This window comes from Cyprinus carpio, chromosome A18 (assembly GCF_018340385.1).
Source record: "Cyprinus carpio isolate SPL01 chromosome A18, ASM1834038v1, whole genome shotgun sequence".
Classification (NCBI taxonomy): Eukaryota; Metazoa; Chordata; class Actinopteri; order Cypriniformes; family Cyprinidae; genus Cyprinus; species Cyprinus carpio.
This window is the reverse complement of record NC_056589.1, coordinates 21,044,742-21,066,605: the sequence shown is the minus strand read 5'-3', so window position 1 is coordinate 21,066,605 and position 21,864 is coordinate 21,044,742. Positions and strand designations below refer to the sequence as shown.

General features: G+C 36.4%; 2 protein-coding genes across 2 annotated transcripts in view; both read right to left on the bottom strand.

Annotated features, from left to right (window-relative positions):
* Window positions 1-1,527: 1,527 nt before the first annotated feature.
* On the bottom strand, window positions 1,528-3,234 carry LOC109110722 (interleukin-17C). The gene is given in 5 exon segments (XM_019123701.2): window positions 1,528-2,281; window positions 2,833-2,971; window positions 2,974-3,021; window positions 3,024-3,075; window positions 3,229-3,234. Coding segments are annotated over 5 exon segments (477 nt in total). The 3' UTR covers window positions 1,528-2,049.
* Window positions 3,235-5,620: 2,386 nt separating this feature from the next.
* The window catches only part of LOC109110510 (zinc finger CCCH domain-containing protein 18-like), a 30,837-nt gene continuing 14,593 nt past the window's right edge, over window positions 5,621-21,864 (bottom strand). Inside the window, 10 exon segments of the mRNA XM_042775826.1 lie at window positions 5,621-5,891; window positions 6,313-6,409; window positions 6,597-6,696; window positions 6,781-6,971; window positions 7,074-7,270; window positions 7,403-7,519; window positions 10,058-10,294; window positions 10,864-10,959; window positions 11,107-11,238; window positions 11,904-12,092. Coding sequence (XP_042631760.1) covers window positions 5,621-5,891; window positions 6,313-6,409; window positions 6,597-6,696; window positions 6,781-6,971; window positions 7,074-7,270; window positions 7,403-7,519; window positions 10,058-10,294; window positions 10,864-10,959; window positions 11,107-11,238; window positions 11,904-12,092 — 1,627 coding nt within the window.

Genomic DNA, 21,864 nt, shown 5'->3' with positions numbered 1-21,864 from the left:
TTTTCCTACCATGGTTAACTGCGCATGCGCACAGCAATATCGCGTCCTTTTTCTCATGATAAACAACTATATTTAATGTATTTGCATTACTGTAAGGGTAGGTTTTAGGGTTGGGGTAGGTACAGGATCTATTATAAAAACACAATCTAATAACGTAGAAAAAATTATTTATTGCTGGTTTACTGTAAATGTATCCCTTCTTGCTTCAACCGCGAATATAACACATAATTACTGTATTTGCATTACTGTAAGGGGAGGTTTAGGGTTATGGTATGTGTAGATGTTAATAAACCATAATTTTATCGGCAGCATTTTTCGTTGTCGAATTGTACTACCCACTGTTTTAGTGGGAGGTAGGAAAATCTGACAGCGTAGGACAAATCGCCAGCATTACCATGGCTCAACTACAGACACCCAACCCACAAATGCACCCAACCCCCAACAGCACAAATGGCTCCCCAGCATAAACACCACCCCACTGCTCCGGGTGTGTGTTCACGGTGTGTGTTCATAGTGTGTGTGTGTTCACTGCTGTGTGTGTGCACTTTGGATGGGTTAAATGCAGAGCCACAAATTCCGAGTATGGGTCACCATACTTGGCTGTATTTCACTTCACTATTTTGTGTCACTTTTCCATGTCGATGATGGAGTCTCCATCGGCCCTAAACCACGGTTTAAATAGCGAGGAGCTCACGTCCGCTCTTTGAACACAAGACTCTCCAGATGTAGGGCTGAATGGGAAAATTATCAATGGGTCTGTCCAGTAACTAATGATGAACACACAGTCTGCAGAGAAGCATTTGACTCACGGTGGACTGTCTTATTTAAAGGGATAGTTCACCCAAAAAATTACAATTTTGTCATCGTTTACACTCCCACAATTTGTTCCAAACCTGTAATAATTTCTTTCTTCTGTTGAACATAAAAGAAGATACTTTGAAGAATGTAGGTAACCAAACAGTTTCTGGTCCCCAATGACTCTGTTAGCATTTTTTCTCTAATATGGAAGTTACTGAGGACCAGCAGCTGTTGAGTTATCCACATTCTTCAAAGTATTTTCTTTTGTGTTCAACAGAAGAAAGAACTTGCAGGTTTATAACAACCTGGGTAAATTATTGATATTAATACGTTTAAAAAAATTCTAAATTATTTAGATTTAATCTAATCCTAATTTAAGCAAATTAATAAAAAAAATATATAAAATTAATCTCATCCAGGTAACAGCTGCAGAACTGTCAAAAAAAAAAGACTATAAGAATTAATAATTTTCATACATGAGCATGTTTTCTCATGGTGTATTGTTGAGCTATGAGTTCCTCACTGATTATTTTGTGTTGGGGGGGGGGCTTTCAAAATAAAAGTCCAACAAATTAAAAGCTTCTATAATTTATAAATACTTTAATTTAACTAATACAATAATTAGAAGAATGCTTTAATTCATTCATTCATTCTGTGGTGAAATATGATGCAGATGTGTTTGAACTGTACCCAGATTTGAGGAATTACAGATATGGACAGATGACTGAGTGAAGATCACCATAAACTTTATTCTGTTTGTTTTACACATAACATAATACCATTTGGACAAAATGCAAAGTTGAGGAAAAAATACAACAACATTTTAATACATTTTATCGTTATCATTGGAACAAACTTAATCTAACCATTCCCGTCACTGATAGAGCTGAATTTCAGGCCTGATACAAACAATGACAGGTAGGCGCAAGATAAAAATTCACATATTAGCATAATGTACATTAAAGTTAAATAAATAGCAAATAAGTTATTATCATATAAATAAATAAAGCCCAAATAAAGTAGTGTTTTACAATAATACCAATATAGCTTCCTTTCATGAAAGATTATGTTGGTTTGTAAGCTTAAAAAATAAACCATGTGATACATGCAACCTTTCAGCTTATACAAATAAGCATATCAAACAATGTAAGTACCTTATCAAAAATTGCATTTTAAAACAAACACGACATGGTACATGAGACACGTCTCTACAGTTTTGGTCTAGATAGTAGGCCTAGCTATTATCCTCTCTTAGTGCTTAGGAACTGCACAGGTACAGGCTACAGTCACTGACACAAGTTTATACTCTAAGGAGTATTTTTTGGGGTCAGACGGGCAAGGAACCTTCTTCAGGAATAAACGAGTTTGCTTCACAGGCACAGAGTTGTAGGTCCTATTTTCAACCCCGTTAATGATGCATCCATCACACAAACACTCTGCTTCTTCGTATTTTGAGGGGTACATGTCTGGATTTTCCACAGTTCTGAAAATGCAATAGATGTAGATACATTAGTCACGTAGCAAGCAGCTAAAATTAGTTAAATAGATATTGCATTTACACAGTTTTTTTTTTTTATTATTATGATTTTGCATTATTATTTAAACACTACTTATGCATCATAATGCTTTTCAACCAAGCCCTGGTTCTTTCCATTAATTTTTTTTCCCAAGATAAATTATAAATATGCATACACATAGCCAGCTTCGTCGGTAAATTGCAACATTACAAACTTTTCTTTGAAAAATTTGAGGAAAAGTACAAAACTGTGAACTCTTTTATGAGGCACAAAAAATAACGTAACAGAATAAAAACATCAATACAATATTAAACTATATATTTAGTGAACGTATATTTTAAACGTATATCTGGAATTAAATAAAAATATATCTGAAGTTACTGCAAAATAGTCAAACATCTAAAATATAGGAAGGGTTCGATTAGGTCATCAGCAATGCTTCAATGTAGAGCTTTTTGCAGGGCTCTGATGATTTCTATTGTATTGCTAAATGCGTGGTTTAGAGGGCTATATTTACCTTATCCGCCAGGGGGACAGTGAGCGATCATTGAGCGCTGATGAAAGCCGGGCGAAATCTCCACAGGAGCCCGCCTTGTGATGGACGGGCGGCAGACGCGCGTGTTTGTGATCATGCAAAGAGTGAAGTAGCTTGTTTGAAGCTTCTTGAACCCATGTTCACATTCACTGAAACATCATCCCAAATTCTTCCTTGCACGATGTTCTCCGACAACAAGAAAAATATTCCAAAAAAAAGCGGAGACTGCAAGATAAAGAATAAATAGATCAAAAATCAAATAAGCAAAGTGCGATAACATTTTTTTTATACACAGAAAATCATACATTTTATAGATTAAGATATTCATTACTTTGTAAAATATGTATATGGTCCATAAAACTTTTTTTTTCTACTTACCCGCATAATTTATTCGAGCTTTATTATCAAAAACTTAGGTGACCACGCAGAGATGCTCAATCAAGTTCAGTGCTCAGGTTGCGTCGGGCCTGACTGTTATAGTTTTTCTTAAGTAGGCTACTCGCGAATTTATACCTGTCGTATCCATCATCTGGGAAAATCCAAGTCTATGAGGAAAATCAATAGTAATAAATATTTAACTTCCGTGCTTCCCCTTTCATATGAAGCGCTATACACAAGCGCATTATACTGTAGGCTACCTGGAAAAAAAGAAATCCCCCTTTTTTCTTTTTTTTAATTTTTAGTCTTTTCATTATCAGTCAGTCTGTAAAACACTTCAGTTAACTCAAATGAAATGCCTTCGCCATTCATATTTTAAACGGATTGGATCTGAATGGGAAAGTGGAAGTTTTATCCTCTCGTATCATCAGTAAAGTGATCAGTAAAACGTTTTCATTGATTAAACGGAGTACATTGTCTTCTTTGATAGGAAAAGGGGGATGAAGGGGCCCCATAGTTTATAGCTCCATTAACATTAAAGAGAAGTGTTTGCAAGACAACCCCAGATCTATTACACACACAAAACAATTACCAAACTTACCCTACATTTCACTAAGACTAAATCTAACGACATTACTCAGCATGAAGAGGTATCACCAATATTCTTCTTCAGATGGACAAAATTTCCCTTTTTCTGAGCACTTTGTGACCTTTTCCGAATCCCTGAAAGAGTGAATGTGGAGATAAATTGTGGGAGCCCCCTGGATGTTTGGACATGACAAAGACCTCAATAACAGGTCATTCATTAACTAAAATGAGCTTTGATACGCAGTGCTGGCTGCCTGTGGGTTGCCGTCACGGGACAAGACCGAGTGAATTTCCCAACATCATCAGATCAGCCAATCTGAAAAACATCTCCCCAGGAGTCCCCTAAGCTTCATGCATGAATTCTATACATTCTACAGAGAATGTGAAAGTGATAATTTTGCCTATGAATCACACACGGTGAATTAATTTCACTCACATGCTGACAGAAACTGTAATAAGTGTATTATATATATATTTGCAATATGAAATAACTATTATTCATAGCAGACTGCACATTTACATTTTCTAATATTTATTAAACATCCTAATATTTATCAATGACCCAATAGTTTGAAGTCAACAGTAATTTGGATTATATTCAGCTGCGCTGACAATAAATCAGAAGTGCACAACACTAATTGTACAAATCATGACAGCTTAATCATTTTTAAAAATAACTTAGGAAAGATTGTGGGTGTATCATAGAAGAGCGTATAAGATTATTTAACTCAACCTATGACGTATAAAAGTACAAACAAAGGAAGTTGAATAATGTTCCAACCCTGTCAATAAATGATCTCACTAATTTGCTGTAGGTATAGATTTGAAGTTGCAGAAGCAGGATAATGGATCAACAAACACAGTCAAGCAATAAAATAAAACCACACACCAGTGATGCATGTGCGCACATGCTCTGGAGAAACAAAGTAGGGCATCAGACCTTCGTATGTGCACAGATGGAAAAGTCTTCCATTAGATGCAATCTTTCCATTAAATAGGAATCACTTCAACAAATTCATTATCTTTATCAAAATAGTTTATTTAGAAGCTTTTTTTCTGTCACAAAAAGCAAGACGGAATTATTTCTTATCTCCGGGAGTCCCCATTGCAGCCTCTCACACTTTCAACTAAAAAATGAGGGGGACAAATAAATGCAAGTTTTCACTTGAAAAACTAGGGGAAACGATGCAGAATCTTAAAAAAACGCAATACTTCACATCATTGTCATTGGTTCTCTATAATCATACACTTTAAACAACAGGTATTCTGGCACCTGACTTTGTAGTTGTACATTGTGAAAAACAGTAAATGCTAAATACATGGTGGTTGGATAGACAAACTCACTGATTAAGGTGGACTTTCTTAACTGTAAGTTTATGAAAAAAGACAGTTCCAGATTCTTTGAGCAGGACTAACGTGAAATGCACAGATGTGTCCAGGATGGTCCAAACAGATTAAGCATACATCTGTCACACTGCAACTCACCACACAAAATAACAGGAGTAGGGATAAAGCAACTAGAATATGAGAGAAGGGATTGTGGCAGGATGAAGAGCAAAAATGCGCTGAATGTACAGTTTTTTAATCTTTGAGACGATACAGAAAAGATTCCATCTTCCTGTGAAAACAAACAAGTGAACAGGGCCACTTCTCAACTTTAGCACATCAATATAAAATCTAGACAACCTCTCTCTGAGGGCAAAACAAGCAGAAATGTAACGACAGTCTCTTTTCCCAAGGACATTTATGCCCTTAGAGAGTTCAGAACGGTGACCATTTCTCCATTTCTGGCAAACAATGGGCGTCAAGAAAACAGATGTCCCAGAAGTTGGATGACGCCAGGTTTATTATTTCCCAGGGATTTTTTGGCCCTTTTGCGGGCTATGGCGTCCTCGACAGCCTTTAACTGTTTCAGCAGCTCTTCACGACGAGAAAGTGTGCTGCTCGGCTTGCCCGAGCCAGAACTAGAAGCGGAGCCAGAGCCAGATCCAGCCCCTGGAGCAGGTGGTTTACCTGTAGACACAGCAGCAGCACCTTTCCCAGAAGATTTGGGTGGTGGAGATAAAGGACGCTTCCTGGAGAGGGAAAATATAAAGAATTGAGTGAATTACAAATATGGGATATTTTTAAATCTCTAGTCTTAGTCACACAAAGATAAAGCTTTTGTTGCAAAACACCTTGATCCAACATGCAAATATACAGGGAACTAAAGATGAACAAACATGGGGATTTTTACTTACTTTTTTATTTTTTTTTTAAAGATAGATTAATAAAAATTTCTGCTCACAATCACTGCTCAACATACAGAATATGAGACATCTGTATGTGTCATTTACACAAACAGATTCATATCAAAGGGCAAATAATAGTTGCAAATAAATAAAACACATTTTTAATTCATTCAAACATTTTTTCCCTACATGAACGTATCTGGAAATCACCACATATTTGATGGAATATTCAGAAAGCTACAGAAAAGAAAGTGGCAGTGAGTACCTTTCTCCTTGTGGTGGCATAGGTCTAGGACCCTGGCCTTTGGGCCGATCCATTCTGGGAGACAGCGAGGGCCGCCCGGGCATCCTCCTGTCTCGACCTATGGAGATATCAGAGAGTAAAGCTTGAGGAACCGGGAGAGCAGATCGCAGTGAGGTGCACATCTGACTGAACTTCCGGACATCCTTTGAGGAAAGAGCTTAACCACAAGCGTATCTGGCTGTATCAGAGATCAAATTTCTAGAGGGGTTTTCTAATGGACAGCTAATGGTCCATGTGTTGTTTACCTCTGTCAGGTGAAAGCGCTATCCTCTTGCTGAGAGGCGAAGGGGGTCTCTCTTTTTCAGCAGGAAAGTACCTTTTCCGATTGCCCCTGTCGGTTTGCTGCTGGCCAAAGAGGGATAAGAAGTCATTCAACCATCATACACTTCTGTGCAGCTGCATGACCATAACAACACCTTCCCTATTTACCTTGTTAAGCAGGGTAAGCTTGATGTCCTTGTGAGAGCCGTATCCTCCTGGAGGACCCATAGGAGGCGGGTGCATGGGGTGACCTCTGTTCCCAGATCTAGGCATGCTGGAGCTGGTTTTGGGTGGGAGACCGGAGGGGTCCACTCGTTTTCGCTCCTCTTTGAAAGCTTCGTCTTTCTTTGGTGGTTTTCCTTTAAGGAACACAAAACAAACAGCAGTTTTATTTTAGCATTATTCACATACCATTAAATATTTATTAATATTCTGAATAACTGAATAACTGTTATTTATACCTCTGTCTTTGTTGGGGGCCCTGTCCCGCGGAGGGCCCCTTTCCTTGCGGGCATGGCCTGGAGTGGGGGACTGGGAGCTGGCGGAGGACACAGGGCTGGCCAGGTCAGCGTACATGTCATCAGAGTCGGCACTTTTGACTGAGCTACTGCTGGAGGAAGCGGATGAGACCGATGACACGCTACTGACCGACAGAGACCTGTGAAACCACACAGACAATCTTGTGATTCCATGATATTTGCATTTACAAATAAATCAAAAATTACAAATAAATCAAAAATTCGTATATTTGTTTTTCCTTTGGACTCTACGGTCTCTGTGCATCACATACCTAGACTTGTGGGACCCCGAACGGGACCGAGAGAGTGAGGCGGAGGAGGAACGGGATTTTGAGCGTGAGCTGGAGCCAGAATAACTGCTGCCACTTACACTGCCACTCACTGTTCGCCTGCTGGAGAAACAGACAGGAAGAGAGAAACAGAACACACTGGAGATGAAACTAGTGTAGCTAATTAGTGCAGTTTAAGTACGAACAACTCTTCTGAACCGATTCTTTTAATGAATCATTTAGAAACTCACAAATTACAGGTTGTGTTCAGTCTGATGAATCCTTTATTGAATGAACTCACTCAATCTATCAGTTACTGAATCAATGAATGTGATAATGAAGCTTCAAAGGTTCATTCAGACCACAAAGCATTTCTGTAGTCATTACAGTTCTGCAAGTGAAAAATCCAAAGCAAAGGGAAGAACACACAAAGCATCCATGTTGTACGTGATGTTCTTCTGCGTCACAGCAGAGAATGTTCCTCTTTGACAATAACAACTGTGGACGCTACAACTATTTTTTAACAGAAGCCAGTTCTCATAATTTAGCTATTTTAAAATGTAGTAATATTACACAATATTTTATACATTTGTATTCTGTATTTGACCAAATAAATGCAGTCTTGGCAGGTATAAGTGCAAAATAAACATCACATGCCTTCAGAGAAAGTACAGTCAGCTGGCACTTGATAAGAGAAAATCTGAATATTTTACAAGCAAAGCACACATACAAATTCCTGCCAGTCAAAATTAACATGAAATGTTCTCTCTTTCTTCAATTATTTTTTTAAATTGTTGAAGGGTTTATCCTTTGCCCTATTGTCTTATAGAGCTGATATATATATATATATACATATACACACACACACATAAAAAACATCTGGTCAAATGCCAATGACATGTTGCCAGTTGTCAACTATGATAAGTCCACAAAAGCTTCTTTGTTTTGAAGCATTAGAACAAGCAGGACAAGAGTTTTTCCTTAACACCCACGCAGGGTACTCCACTGCTATCTACTCTCACTGCTACAGATCATAGAACTGTCACATGCTGCTTCCCTGTGCTGAAAAAAGCGACCCTTCTAGACACTCACCCACACAGAACACTGGTCATTGGGTAATGGTTCATATGCAAATACACTCAAAACACAAATGTCAAAAAACAACCACAAAAAAACAAAACAACAACACAACACAAGCACACATTCATATGCAAGCCACAAACAAAATCTCCAGCTCTTTTTTATTCCATGGAAAACAAAGCGATTAAAATCAATAAATAAATTGAAAAAAAAAAAAAAAACCACACACACACACAAAAAAAAAAACCTCAAACCAGGTCTGACGCAAAGCTCCAAAATGAAAATAATAAAAATAAATATTATTTAAATAAATTATATTTTAAAATATATACACTACCGTTCAAAAGTTTGGGATCAGAAATATATTTAATGTCTTTAAACAAGTTTCTTATGCTCATCAAGGCTGCACTTATTTGATCAAAAATACAGGAAAAAATTTTATATTGTGAAATATTATTACAATGTAAATTAATGTTTTTCTATTTTAATATACATTAAAATGTCATTTATTCCTGTGATGCAAAGTTGAATTTTCAGCATCATTACTCCAGTCTTCAGTGTCACATGATCCTTCAGAAATCATTCTAATATGCTGATTTATTATCAGTGCTGGAAACTGTTGTGCTGCTTAATATTTTTTTGGAACCTATGATAATTTTCTTCAGGATACTTTGATGAATAATAAGTTAAAATGAAGAGCATTTGAACAATATACACCACCGTTCAAAAGTTTGGGGTCAGTAAATTTTTATTCTTTCTTTTTTTGAAAGAGAACCTTTTATTCAGCAAGGATGTGTTCAATTGATAAAAAGTGATAGCGAAGATTTATATAGTTAGAAAAGATTCATATTAATAATAAATTCCACAAAATTATTAAGAATATTCATCAAATAACCCTTAAAAAGTATTGCAGTTTCCAAAAAAATATTTGGCAGCACAACTGTTGCCAACATTGATCATTCTAATAATATATCAGCATATTAGAATAATTTCTAAAGGATCATGTGACAGTTTATACTGGAGTAATGGCTGATGGAAATTCCGCTTTGTATCACAGAAATAAATTATATTTGAAAGGATATTAAAATAGAAACCATTATTTTATGCTGTAATAACATTTTGCAAGATCACCTTTTTTTCTGTATTTTTGATCAAATAAATGCAGCCTTGATGAGCATTAGAGACTTCTTTAAAAAAACATTACAAGTCTTATTGATCCCAACGGTAGTGTATGTATTATGAATTAAAAACAAACATATAAAAGAATAGATTCATGCTCTATATTTCAAACTTTGTGTGATAAACAGACTGAATTCAAGGAAATAAATGAACATTTTAAGTCATTATTCACTGAAAATAACACTTAACATGCCACTAGTAGAAAGAGGATTGCAGCAAATATAACCATTTTCAAATGGGCGTCAAACTCTCCTGATTAAAAAGACCACTATTACTACACTATTATTTTGCTGTTTGTTATTTTAGAAATTGACAACGCTTACCCTCATCATCTCATAGGGAGAAGAGGGGAAACCTTTTGCATAACACGTATGAATGAACACGTAATGTGTGCCGTACCTGCGAGGTGGGTTGTGCTGTTGACGTTCTTTCTTGCGTCCTTCTCTCATGATGGGTGGTTCTCTCGGCTCTCTGGGTCCAGGAGGTCTTCCAGCTGGCCGGGGAATGGGGGGCTTTGCTGTCTCTGTGATTGGCTTGGGTGGTTCCCGGCTGTCAGGCAAACGTGGGGCTGGCATCATTTTGGGGGGTCCTTTCTCCCTGCGAGGAGGGGGCAGTGCACCAGGCTTCAATGGATGGCTGAATGAAAATATGCATTTTCATGTGCATGTAGTGAGTAATGAGAAGACCAGTACTGACAACTATTGCTAGAAATAGACAAAACATTGAACCTCAGGCTTGTGTTGATTTAGACTAGTATACTTGCTATTCAAAAGTTTTAGGGTTGGTAAGATTTTTAGAAATTTCTTATTAATTAAATAAAAAAAAAAACATCACTGTTAAATATAAATACAATTTAAATAACTTTAATATATATTATAATGTAATTTATTCTTGTGATGGAAAAGTCACATGACCCTTCACAAATCATTCTAATATATTAAGTTGGTGCTCAAAAAAAATGCTGAATATAGCTGTGGTGCAAAAATTTTTGTGGAAACCATAACACATGATTCTTTGAGGAATAGAAAGTTCTTATGTAACATAAAACAGTCTTTAAAGATGGTTTCTGAATAAAAAATTCAATGGCTCCTTTCTGATATAAAAGTATTAATTTCTTTAAAAAAAAAAAAATCATACCCCAAACTTTTGAACAGTAGTGTGTAAACCAAATTGTGTTTTGAGAGCACGAGTGAGTGTATTTTTACCCTTTCAATGCACCAGGAGGCTGCTCAGCTTGTTTCTTATTAGTGTGTTTCTTTGTGCCGGGGGGTGGGGAGGGTGAGGAAGAGAAGGATCGTGATCTAGACAATGAAAAATACAGTGGTTAAGAACAGCAAAGATTCACAGTACAAGCAAGTCAATTATAAATGTGGCATACTGAATGTTCTGGAAACATTACAGCAAATTAGCATGACAAATCAAGATTGTTGTGAACTGTGATATCTTGCCTAGAGCGGCTTCCGCTTAAAGAGCTGTGCTGAGAGGAGTGACTTGAGTAGGAACTCATTGAAGATGACCGTGAATGCGATTGGGAACGGGAAGAGCCAGTACCCGTGAACGATGAGGATCGGGATGAAGACCTGGAAAAATGGAGAAAATAAATTAGTGCTGTCAAACGATTAATCGCGATTAATCGCATCCAAAATAAACGTTTTTGTATATGTAATATATGTGTGTATTGTGTATATTTATTATGTATATATATATATATATAATTATATATATATATATATATATATATATATATATATATATATATATATATATATATATATATATATATATATATATATATATATATATACAACATACACACATATACAGTAATATTTTGAAAATATTTACATATATTTGAATGTATATAATTTATATTATATATAAATATATTTTATATACAAATATAACAAATGTTATTAAAGTATATGCACATGCATGTGTGTGTATTTATATATAATAAATATACACAGTACACACACATGTAAACAAAAACTTTTATTTTGGATGTGATCAACAAAAAACTAAAAAGATTTTGTCCACAAAATAAAAAAAGGCATTGGGGTCCAAAACATAATATTTCTCAAAATATTGTTTTATGTTCCAGAAGAAACAATGTCAAATAGGTTTGGAATGACATGAGGGTTTTTCATGAACTATCCCTTAAACTAGACAAAAAAAAGTGGGCAAAGCATCCCCTTATCAAATGACACCAATGTCTGGTTCAATAGTTCCATGGCAGGTATCTTACCTAGATGAATTGGAAAGGGAAACTGACGATCCGGAGGGCCTGTGTCGTCTACGGCCACGTGGAGGGGAGAGCCCATGGAACCAGGTCTTCTCCTAGGGGACTTTAGACCTGCGCCAGGGGTCTTTCCATTCATCTGGCCTCTTGGGCAATGGGACCATCTCCTTCTTAGGTGGTGGCTCCATTGGCCCTCTGAAAAGAAAAACAAGAAATGGGGGATTTAGAAAGTATGCACCTATATGGGAAGTCGTGGCCTAATGGTTAGAGAGTCGGACTCCCAATCGAAGGGTTTGTGAGTTCGATGTCTCGGGCCGGCAGGAATTGTGGGTGGGGGGGAGGTGATGTACAGCGCTCTCTCCACCTCAATACCACGACTTAGGTGCCCTTGAGCAAGGCAACTGACCCCAACTGCTCCCCGGGGCGCCGCAGCATAAATGGCTGCCCACTGCTCCGGGTGTGTGTTCACAGTGTGTGTGTGTTCACTGCTCTGTGTGTGTACCACTTCGGATGGGTTAAATGCAGAGCATAAATTCTGAGTATGGGTCCATCTCAACGACATATTTACAGTTCTCTTAATGAAAGCCAAAATTTAAAAATCAGTGAGTTTCTTTAACTTGACAAACATCTCAACGACATATTTACAGTTCTCTTAATGAAAGCCAAATGTTAACAATTAGCAGGCTGAATTTCCACATTCTCTGTAAAAGAAACTGTCACTGAGATGGTAAAGTCTGCACAAACTTATATATAAAATCTAGAGGCAACAGAAGCATGAATCTTCCTTAAACAAGAATATACCTGTTCATTTCCTGAATAACAATAGAAAACCCCCAAATATATGCATGCCAACTGACATTTTCAATTCACCATTAAGTAAACAATATAAGGAAACGTTAAAATTAAATGACCTGCATTACAGTGACCTTAGAATGTTTACATTTTCACAGGGAGGAGCTGCTATAGTGATAAAAAACATTTCAAATTTGAATTATTTCTCATAAAAATACAGTAAACTTTAGTGTATCGAAGTCATTTTTTTATGGAGGCAGCAGACTAGATCCTCTTCGCTGACTTTTGGAAGTCATCCAAACTATTCATCAGGAAGCAAGAGCTGCCAAGAAACTTCTCATAAGTACTGTAAAATGTATTTTCATTTGTATCAATTCATAGGCCTGTCTTACAGTATGAAAGTCTTTGTACCCAAAAGTATGCATGACTTTCCCAAATAGAACTTTCATAAACCTGAATTCAGTCAGCCCTTGTTCAAATAAAATTAAAATTTAAAATTGTTAAAATTAAAATTTAAAATTACTATCATGTTGTCTTTAGCCAACTACTCCATTCGCTCTCAGGTCACATGTTTAGTAATAAAATAAACAGCTGACCATACTGGTAATTTACCATTTCTATGGGTAATATCGAAGCTGTTGGCTATCTTTCAAACACCATACCAGAAAACACAGGTGACATCCATAAACTGGAGAAACTACCTCATATTTCCCACACAGTTCCTGCTCAAAAAAAACTAAGTAAACAGTTGTTTTCCGGTAACAAGGTATCTAGTTTACCATCTTAAGTGTGTTTATTTCCCCCAAAAGGGCCCGAGATTTCCCCTGTGCTTCAGTTCAAAGAAGAATTTAGAACCGTTAATAATATTTCAAAATTACACCTTAATATATTTGCTTATTACTGCTTCTATAATTATCCAATGTGGACGTTCAGTTTCTCTGGATATCCATGGCTTCAGTTGTGCAAAATCAGACTCCGTTTGAAAAGTTAATTATTGAATTCCAACACATAAAATGTAGTAAGCAGTCCTTGGTTATATCGCCTGACCAGCTGGGCCTCCAGTAGTCCCATATTAAAGTTTAATTTCTCTGGAGATTCCAACTATATTTTAATGAAAGCTATTTGGGCAAAAGTTCAAGTTTGGGAGTTTTTGAAAAAGTTGCTCATTAATCGTTGGGTTAATTAAAGATCATTACATTATGCTATTAGTTAAACTAAGGGCATTCCACATCATGCATAATAAAGTATGCCTAATAATGACTAACGTGATTCAGCTTAGGACCTGGAATGTCCTTTTGGGTGACATCAGAGAGTAAACAAACCTGAGGCAAGTATTGCAGTGTACCTAAAAATAGCACAGAGAACCTAAGCTATTTTTAGATATAAACTCTGAGCTCACCTTTAATTTCCAGTTTGTATGGAAAAAGGGAAGTACATCGTTATGTGAAGAAAAGTTTAATGCAGAGCAGTAAAACAATTCAAGTACTTACAAATAACAAAAAATGGGAGACAAATATTTTTTAAAAGTTCAAAGTATTTTACCAGATTTATTAGTCATATTTGAATATTTGTTAAATCAGTTTACAAAAAAGTTATCTTGCAATTTGTTAAAAAATCACTGCACATATAAACTACTGTAAAACAATGATTTTTGCACCAAGGCTGAATTTATTTGAGCAAAAACACAGTAAAAAAAAAAAAAAATAAAATAATATTTTGAAATATTATTAAAATTTTAAAATAACTATTTTCTAATTTTAAAATATGTTTAAAGTGTAATTTTATTCCTGTGGTGGAGCCCTAAATTTTACCCCATTTGTTCGGTGTGTCACATTATCCTTCAGAAATCATTTTAATATGCTGATCTGGTGGACCAATAAACATTTATTATTATTATCAATGTTGAAAAAAAAAAAATATAGGAAAAATCTTACACCCACAACTAAAAAAAAAAAAGGTCTAATATATGTGACAAACTATTACATTTAATTACAACCTTCAGATGAGAGATCAAATATGAACACTTATAACTGTCTAAAAACATGTTATATAAAGGGTCATTGAGTACACATTGTCATAATTCATCAACTCGACTTAATAAATGTGTGCTATTCACTGATTGAGAATCACTTTGAAGGAGTCCGAAGCTTGTAACACCACAGCGCTCTTTTTTTTTTTTTTTAATGAAATCATAGCCTTTTGAAGTTTAATAATTAATAGGTTATATCTTGATTTATGTTTTTCCATCCCAAAACCATTAAGGCGTTTGTTTTACCATTGCATGCACTGAAGACTTTTTATGACATTAAATTTAGGAAAACTTACCCGGAGGGATTTTGCTTTATTCACATGTGCTCCTAAATATATTTTACAGTTCACAGTTCGCACGCATCTATTTTTAGTCACAAAAGCGAATGAAGCGCCCGCACTGTCGGGTCGAGCCCCTGAGTTAATCGATCACGGATGGTTTCATTATATCGGGCGGATAAAAAAAAAAAAAAAAAGGATAAAAATAATAAAAAGCAAAAATACATAAGCACACACATAAAGATTTACATATTTCCTCAGCGCATTATAGGGCACCTGACAAATGGCCCAGGTGTGTTTATCTCATCAAAACCAGTATGCTGTCAACAGGAAGACACTGGACTTTTAAACTTGTTAATGTAATAGGATTGTCCTTGCTGTCACTTTTCACGCTGTGAGTATGCTAGATATCAATGTAGCACTAAATCAGAAAGTCCAGGTCATAAACCACAGTTAACAGAGGTTAGGAGCAGTGTCATCTGACTAGCTACAGGTCTTTCCAAGAATCACTTATGAGTTAAGACTGCAAAATGTGTGTACACCGCAAAAATAGCTTTAAAAATTTCAAACTTGCATCATTTTGACTAATACAGAATGATTCCTGCATCACTGAATAGTTACTCATTTATTTATTCATATAAATCTGTAAGTTTCAAAGAGGTTTTGATTTCATCATGAATGCAAGAGTGAGACTGATTACATGAAAGAGGAAAGTAAACAGATGCAGAGATGTTTATAATAAGAACAGAATAAATGCAACATTTGTTGCTCTTATGTCTAAAAATAATATTAAAACTGATATCCGGAAAACATATTTCAATGAATTGCTTCATGCATGCAGAAAAATTCAACCATCTCTATTTGTAATCATGACATCTGATCTCTGCAGAGAATATCGGAAAACAAGAATAGACGGTTTTAGACTGAAGTCATTGCATTGTCTTCCTTATCATGGGAACCGGCATGCCCTAAAACAGGGTGTAACCTAACTCCTGGAAGACATTCAGCCGATGATGTAACTTTCAGTCACACCTCCATGAACAGGTTATAATGGTGTGGTGTCCTAAAATCACTCACACAGGAAGAATGCCTTAAGGAAAAACAGCCTGTAACAATGCAGCTTGGAAGATCTCACAGGCTTACGTAAAGAAAGAAAGAAAAACTAATGTGTTTGAACAGTCTCTGATGCTTAACAAGACTGCAAATTATTTGATTGTAAACTGTAAAAAAATAGCACTGTGTAATATTACAAATTAAAAAAAGCAATTTTCTATTATAAAACATTTTTCAAATTAAATGTATTCCTGTGGTGGAAAAGCTGAATTTACAGCAGGTATTACTCCAGTTTTCAATGGCATATTTTGCTTCAGAAATCAATTCAATTTTAAAGGACATTTTTGGCACAAATAAACTGGTTCCTAATAAAACCAGGAACACACATTAGAATGTAAACAGAATATTTGGGAATAATAAAAATACATGTATCAAAAATATATATCAACTGAACTAACTGCATTAACAAGTTCAGCTGTTTTTATATAGACAAACTCTTTCTGACATGACTCTTGTTTACAAAGAACAAACCGGAATCAAAATACCTGCCATTTCATCACTTCATGCCTTCTCTGAATGTATCACCTTTGTGACGTAAAATGATGGAACCTATAACAGCAACAAAAATACTGACGCTAAAGCATAATTCCAGTATTGCGAGACCCGCCTGCAATTAACAGGCAAACAATAAACAGGGTTCTACCTATAACCTGTTTTGTGGCATACCTAACTAGCTATAAATAGGATAAAAAGTTTGTATTGATCGCCCGTTTATTTTATTCTTGGCTTGGCATAGTTCCAGTTCTGTCTAAAAACATAAAAACACAAAAAACGTGAAAATGAAACAGCGTACAGTACACAGTGGTGAAAACCACAGAACAACTGCTAGGTCAGCAAACACAATCAGGGCATGACATCTAATGGTTCACTTAATGTTTCAAAATGCCCTGACATTACAGTGAAGTCTGGAATACCACAGGCAGCCGAATAATACAAATTAAGGAGAAGCAGAACAAAAGACCGATACATTAAAATGAAGGGGGCGACACAGAGGAATATACCAGACATAGACACAATAGAAAAGAGAACCAGGATCAATCTGTGGATTATAATAGGGTTCGTACAGATAAAGCAGAATGAAAATTCCAGGACTTTCAAGGACTTTTCAAGCACTACTTTTTTGGGTTTTCAAGGACTAAAAATCAGTGATCTCACTTATCAAAACAATATTGTTATTATCGTCCAAATTCTAACGAATAAACTACTAAACACAAAATGGTACAAATAAAGTGCAGCACAAGCAAAGCATGCAATGATTGTGGCAACTTTAACATTTGAAAGGATGCAATGGCAAATTTATCGCTTTATTCAAAACCTGAAGTATGAAAGCTATTGTATACCGGTAAATTATGAGCTATATCGCGCTCATAGACACTAGGGGTGTGACAATACACTTAACTCATGAGATGAGACAAAATGCAGATACTTGGTTCACTGGACCAGAATATTCGATTATTCGAATATTCATTTGGTGGGTCGGGATTCGATTTTCAATTTTGACATTTGAATATTCTTTTTTTTTTTTTTTTAAACACCTGGCATCCCCCACGAAACGGTTCTCATTCATGCTTGAATATGAATCGCCCATGAATGGACGTCATGATTCAGTTCATCTGGAAGAGAAGACAAAAATGCGAAGACCTCAGCTGTGTGGGAGCACTTGAAATTGAGTGAGGACAAGACAAAGGCAGTGTGCCAAATATGCAATTTGAAACTGGCCTACCACAACCACACATCAAGTTTGAAAAATCACCCGAGTTCCAGACATCTTGAAGTAGTACGCCTATAGTATATTATTGGTGTGTAAAAAAAAAAAAAAAAAAAAAAAAACTAGCTCCTTTTATCTGCCATGTTAATCAATAATTTTACACATGATAAAACCGTGCACTTAATTTGCTTGGAAAAACACTTGCGAATATGGCAGTCATAAAAAAACAGACCTGTGTGTTTTGTATCACTAGTGCAAGGTGTCCGTTCTCGGAGCATATAAGCCCTTCCCGCGTGAGGCCCGCCACTTCTGGCTTGTGCTGTTCTGTAGTTTATTATAAGTTTTATTCATTCTGATTGTGTAGCGTGTCCATATTGCACCAAAATACGACCCTGCACTCCCTCGGGACCACAGCAACACACCTGCCACTCATGAAGTCGATTGGATTGAACGGTTCTCAAACATAATAAAAATGCTAACAGACAGACAGACACACAGAGATTCTTGCCCTTAGGGTTAGACATCATGTCTACACCAGACGCAACAGTTGTCGTGTCGCACCGCAACAGCTAAAGTCTGTCTACACATGACACAACAAAGCGACCGTTGAAAATCATTTGGAAGTTTGTGCCAGTATGTCATAAATGGAACACAGCAGAAGTTTACTGTTGGGAATTTGTCAGCCGAGCCGCACCGCATCCAGTGTAGACAGTACAATAGGTTCTATTGTATTTTGTCGCATCACGCTTTTCGCGTCCGGTGAGAAGAATATGTTCAGCCCCCTCCCTCTGAAGCTTCGAATATTCGGTGTTGATTACTACCGAAGCGTCAAAACCTCAAAAAAATGGTATTCAGACTAGCCCTTAAAACAATGCAGTTGTATTTTGAAATGTTGTTGGCTGTAACTAATGATTATTTCGGTAATCAAGTAATCTACTCATTATTTTAAAAATAGAGTAATCTGATATTTTTTAGCATTTTAAAATAGACCTAAGTGAAAAACAGGTGTTAATATGACTATTTAAATATAAAATATTGATGGGGCAATAATAATTGGTTCAAATAAAGTATCAAAACCAAGTAATTATATTGTTAAATTACACTATGTAATATACAATACCTATACATAATATGAACATAAACTATAGTACATTATGTATTATAACAAATACCTCCAGAGGGCGCCAACAGCCTGTGGTTGTTTCACTTAACAGCGTGATTCAAATCCTTGCTTAATATTGGTCAAATAACATTTAAATCCATTTAATTTTAATATTTGGCCACATGCAAACTCAGAGCGAGGGTTCAATGTTTTTTTTTTTTTAAATTGCGATAGACAACAAATCACATATTTAGAGATATGTTGATGTGTTCTCCTGTGTTAGCATAGGTTAATAAATGATTTAAGTTACAAATCTAGTGAGATAACGCACACTACTGTTTTCCCAGATGAATGTTAAGAAACCCAAACTCACAGCATATGCAGAGAAAGAGTTTGTCGACTGAGCTGCTGAGATGGAGACGTGCTCCACGCTTGTAAATGATAACAGTGCAACACAAAGCGTGTCAGACTTTACATGCATTGCCAAACGCACATAATTGGAAACCCAAACAAACAGCACATGCAATTAAAGACCGAACAATATAATGCAAGCACTATCAAAGCTTTTACCAACAAAACCCAACTTTAAACTAATATCGCAAAGACCGCTTTTTTCACCTAGGTGTAGCCTATCATTATCACGTTTAATATAGCGAGATCTCGTGCACTCCCGAAAGCCAAGTGAAATGGCTCTGTACTTATATCGGACCACGCTGCATTTATGCCGCGAAAAATGAACTGTTTTTATCAAAAACAAAAATTAACAGTGGATTTCATATATACTGCTTTCTAAAAATTATATAATTGCTATAGTATTTAGTTAAGACTGTGAAGGGTTGCGATATAAAATGTCTATTGATAGAGATTCTACTATATCCTGTATAATCACGAGACATAAATATAAATGCCACACCACAGTACTTATTCACAATCACACGTTGAAGAAAAATTAAGTGTAGAACGTGCTTGATGTTGCCATTTTGTTGCCATGAAACAGAAGTTGCTATAGTCTTTTCTTTCCTATTGTGACGTATATCTGAGTGACTTGATTTTGTGCATTGGCAACTGATTGGATCCACCACCATGGGCAAGACCAAAGATCCGTCAAGGGATGTCAGAGACAAGACTGTATGTGTTAAGGCCGGGATAGCACCAAGCCGTTTGGTTGGGCTAGTTTGTTTGGTGTGTTCCACTCGTCTGCTCTCTTCGGGCTCACGTTGGAATTGGCGTCGGGATGCCGTCGGCGCAAGTGATAGCTCTGATTGGATGTTCAGTTTAGGGAACGCGTCAGTGCCCGAGAATTAAAGCAAAATAGACAGAAGGCTGTTTGAAGGTTACATGATCTTTCCCAATCTTTCTAATGCAGGTTGTCATAACAACATGAGCTGCTTAAAATAATACAATTAAGTTATCAACGTTACTGATATGGTAAGCAAGCGCTGCTTTGTTTACGTTTCGTATATCTGCGTTTATCTCGTATATCTGTGTTTTGGTATCTCCTTTTGAATAACGAATATATACTATTGATAGCTGCTGTTAATTCTCCATGCATGCACAGAAATAACGTGTTAGTTTGCCGTCAGCTGTAGTGTGTGCTGTGTGTTCGAGCGCAGCTTTTTGGTCCGACGCTGGCCGACGTGAGGTGAAAACAACGTCGACTTTCGTCGCAGCTAGTTCTTTGAAGTTGGCTTGGTGTGTCCAGGCCAAGGGCTGGTCCGAATACCAATTTTTTTTTTGAGCTTCGGTAGTAATCGACACTGAATATTCGAAGCTTCGGAGGGAGGGGGGGCTGACCTGAAACATATTCTTCTCTCTAACACCGTGTCTACACCGTACGCAAGTGGCGCGGCAAAATACTATAGAACCTGTCTACACTGGATGCAGCGTGGCTGACAAATTCCCAAGAATAAACTGCTGCTGCATTCTATTTATGACATGCTGACAAAAATTTCAAATGATTTTCAATGGTTGCTTTTGTCACGTCCAGTGTAGACCTTTCATACAGTCTATGGTGTAGACAGACTTTAGCTGTTGCGGCGCGGCGCAACACTACAACTGTCGCGCCCCGGTGTAGACATGGTGGTAGAATAAAACTTTTAATAAATTACAGAACAGCACAAGCCAGAAGCAGCACGCCTCACGCGAGCAGGGCTTATGCTCAGAGAACAGACACTGCACTGCACTAGCAATACAAAACACACAGGTCTTTTAAGAGTAATACTTTTAATATAGACAAATTAGTCTTAGGCTGGGCTACTGTACTTTTACTAATGGTTTTATTCATATTCAAGGACAAATGGGAACCGTTTTGCGGGGGATGCCAGGTGTTCAAAAAAAAAAAAACTAATTTACAAAAAAAAAAACTAATATTATTCGAATTTCAAAATGAAAAATCGAATGCCAACCCACCGAACGAATATTTGAATAATCGAATCCAGCCCTAATATATATAGTGAAAAACCATTTACTTATTTACTATATTAGTGACATTAGTTTCAGTTCAAGTGGAGTATCAGTCAAATGCAGTATTTAGGTACAGTTTCAATGACCGCCAACGCTATGAAATGCTGTTTTTATTTCCATTATTGCCATATCAAATGTCAATTTCCTTAAACAAATCAAACTGAATCTTAAACTCGCATTGACACATTCAGGTAAAGCCTGAAACAGTGATCATGCACACCTTTCAACGTCACAGGTAGTTGTTTGCGAGCGAACAGTGTCAATCTAAGCTCACATTCCTGTGTTTACCACGCCTGAGAAAATGGTTCAAACGGTGATCAACCAGGTTTAATGATTTCCTTCCTTCATTACTTTGCCAGGCTGAAAATTCCCTTGTTTCATGATCACGTGCTTTGCTACTATATCATTATTCACAATCATTTACGTCACCTCATTACAAGAGTTAGCAAAAAGATCAAACTTTCACCCGTGATGTAGTAATA